The 2,841-nt window shown below is 51.5% G+C and overlaps 1 protein-coding gene across 1 annotated transcript in view; it reads left to right on the top strand.

The window, feature by feature from the left end:
* Positions 1-2,841, top strand: part of FCHSD2 (FCH and double SH3 domains 2) — an 86,412-nt gene that overhangs the window by 7,839 nt on the left and 75,732 nt on the right. The window contains exon 2 of the mRNA XM_015418253.1: positions 1-74. This exon is cut by the window's left edge and continues 58 nt beyond it. Coding sequence (XP_015273739.1) covers positions 1-74 — 74 coding nt within the window. The remainder of the gene's footprint in view (positions 75-2,841) is intronic.

Below are 2,841 nucleotides of genomic sequence, written 5' to 3'. Positions count from 1 at the left end.
TCAGCAGGACTGAATTAGAAATATGCCAAGCCGTACAAAGCACATTCCAGTTTCTTTTGGAAACATCCAGTCGGGTAAGCTTCTTAATAAACTGTGATCCCCTTAGTGCAAAAAGAAAGTCTGATGAGCTGGAGTAGGGGGCTGTGGCTGTGAGGCTCGGGAAGGGACCATGGCCCAGTGGAAGAACCTCTGCTTGGCGTGCAGAAGGTCCCAGGTTCAAGCCCCATCGTCTCCAGTCAAAAGGACCAGGCAGCGGGTGATGTCAAAGTCCTCCGCTTAAGACTCCAGAGAGCCACTGCCAGTCTCAATAGACAGTACTGACCTGGCTGGAACAAGGGGAAAATCAGCTTCGTACGTTCACAATAAGCATTACAGATTGATGAAAATGGAAACACTTTCCCCCTTTTAGGGGAGAGGCTGTGGCTCACTGGAAGAGCATCTGCTCGACACACAGAAGGTCCCAGATTCAATCCCTGACAACTCCAGTTAAAAGGATCAGGCAGGAGGTGATGCGAAAGACCTCTGCCTAGGACCCCAGAGAGCCATGCTGTGGCTCAGTGGCAGAGCCTCTGCTTGGCATGCAGAAGGTCTCAGGTTCAATCCCTGACATCTCCAGTTAAAAGGACCAGGCAGGAGGTGATGGGAAAGACCTCTGCCTGAGACCCTGGAGAGCCATGGAGAGAGGCTGTGGCTCAGTGGCAGAGCCTCCGCTTGGCATGTAGAAGGTCCCAGGCTCAATCCTCGGCATCTCCAGTTAAAAGGATTAGATGATGGGAAAGACCTCAGCCTGAAACCCTGGAGAGACATAGACAGGGGCTGCAGCTCAGAGGTAAAGCATCTGCTTGGCATGCAGAAGGTGTCAGGTTCAATCCCCAGTATCTCCAGTTAAAAGGATCAGGCAGTAGATGATGGGAAAGACCTCAGCCTAAGACCCTGGAGAGACATAGGCAGGGGCTGTGGCTCAGTGGCAGAGCACCTGCTTGGCGTGCAGAAGGTCCCAGGTTCAGTCCCCGACATCTCCAGTTAAAAGGACCAGGCAGTAGATAATGGGAAAGACCTCTGCCTGAGACCCTGGAGAGCCATGAAGAGGGGTCGTGGCTCAGTGGTAGAGCACCGGCTTAAGGTGCAGAAGATCCCAGGTTCCATCCCCGGTATCTCTGGTTAAAAAGGACCAGGCTGTAGGGGATGGGAAAGTCCCCTGACTGAGAATCTGGAGAGCTGCTGCCAGCCTGAGTGGGCAGTACTGACCTAGATGAACCGGGGCAGCTTCACGTGAGCATCCTGAAGAGGCTGAGGCCCAGCAGTCACTGCCAGCGCACCTACACAAACCTCACAGTGTCGCCCGCCCCATTATGGGCTGAGGGGGGGGGGACTGACTTGGCATCGAGAGAATTTGCTCTCTCTGGTGTATCACCCAGTGCCAGGCCTGAGGTCTTAACTGAAGAAAGGAGGGAGAAGACACTGCCCAAAAGCAAGTTTTATTGCATTTTTAACGTTCGGTTCCTGGCATCCCTGCGAAAAGGTGTCTGGCAGTCGGGCTGAGAGAGCGAGACCGCTGCCTGAAAGTCCCAGAGGGCCGGCGCCAATCCAAGACAGCGTTGCCAAGTGGATGGCTGGGGGGGTATAACTCATTAGAAGGCGACTTCATCTCCCCTGCCTCACGGCTGGCAACGCAGCTGCACTGGCTCCAGGAATTATGCACCCGTCCCAATCGGCCTCGCTCTCAGGCTTCCAAACCAAGGCAGACTCAGTGCAGTCCGAACTTTCTTTGTTTGTTGAAACCAATTGTCAGCCACCTTTGCTCCTTATGGAACACAGAATCCCTTTTAAAAGATAAAACCCAAAGTTTAAGAACATAAGAGAAGCCAATGTTGGATCAGGCCAGTGGATCCAGTCCAACACTCTGCGTCACACAGTGGCCAAAACTACCGGGTGCCATCAACTCGTGGGCACTCCATGAAATTGCTGAGCAGTCAGGTTAGAACAGATAAAAGGAAGTACTTCTTCACCCAAAGAGTGATTAACACATGGAATTCACTGCCACAGGAGATGGCGGCGGCTACAAGCATGGACATAAGAACATAAGAGACGCCAATGTTGGATCAGGCCAAAGGCCCATCCAGTCCAACACTCTGTGTCACACAGTGGCCAAAAGATACCAGGTGCCATCAGGAGGTCCACCAGTGGGGCCAGGACATTAGAAGCCCTCCCACTGTTGCCCCCCCCAAGCACCAAGCACCAACAAGACAGAGCATCACTTGCCCCAGAGCCCCTAGCTATGCCTTGTGGCTAATAGCCACTGATGGACCTCTGCTCCATATGCTTATCTAATTCCCTTTTGAAGCCGTCCATGCTTGTAGCCGCCACCACTTCCTGTGGCAGTGAATTCCATGTGTTAATCACTCTTTGGGTGAAGAAGTACTTCCTTTTATCCATTCTAACCCGACCGCTCTGCAGTTTCATGGAGTGCCCACGAGTTCTTGTATTGTGAGAAAGGGAGAAAAGTACCTCTTTCTCTACCTGCTCTTTCCCATGCATAATCTTATAAACCTCAATCATGTCACCCCTCAGTCGCAATGCATGGCTAGGAATAAATACAGTGAAGCAACATGTTGAATACCGGCAAACAGATTGATGACTTACTGAACCAGTCCTCGAAAAATCGTCCCTGCTTGTGATCAGTGAACAGAGCATGAGCCAAACTGGCAGGTGTTCATATGTCCCTAGCCAGGAGTAAGCTACGATGTCCATGTTTGTACAGAATGCAGAACCGTATTTAAGACTAACTGTGGTTAACAAAACAAAGTATGAATCCAGTGGCACCTTTAAGACCAACAAAGT

This window comes from Gekko japonicus, unplaced genomic scaffold, assembly GCF_001447785.1.
Source record: "Gekko japonicus isolate JY-2015 unplaced genomic scaffold, Gekko_japonicus_V1.1 scaffold3521, whole genome shotgun sequence".
Classification (NCBI taxonomy): Eukaryota; Metazoa; Chordata; class Lepidosauria; order Squamata; family Gekkonidae; genus Gekko; species Gekko japonicus.
The sequence above is the reverse complement of the archived record's forward strand: the minus strand, read 5'-3'. Positions and strand labels throughout refer to the sequence as shown.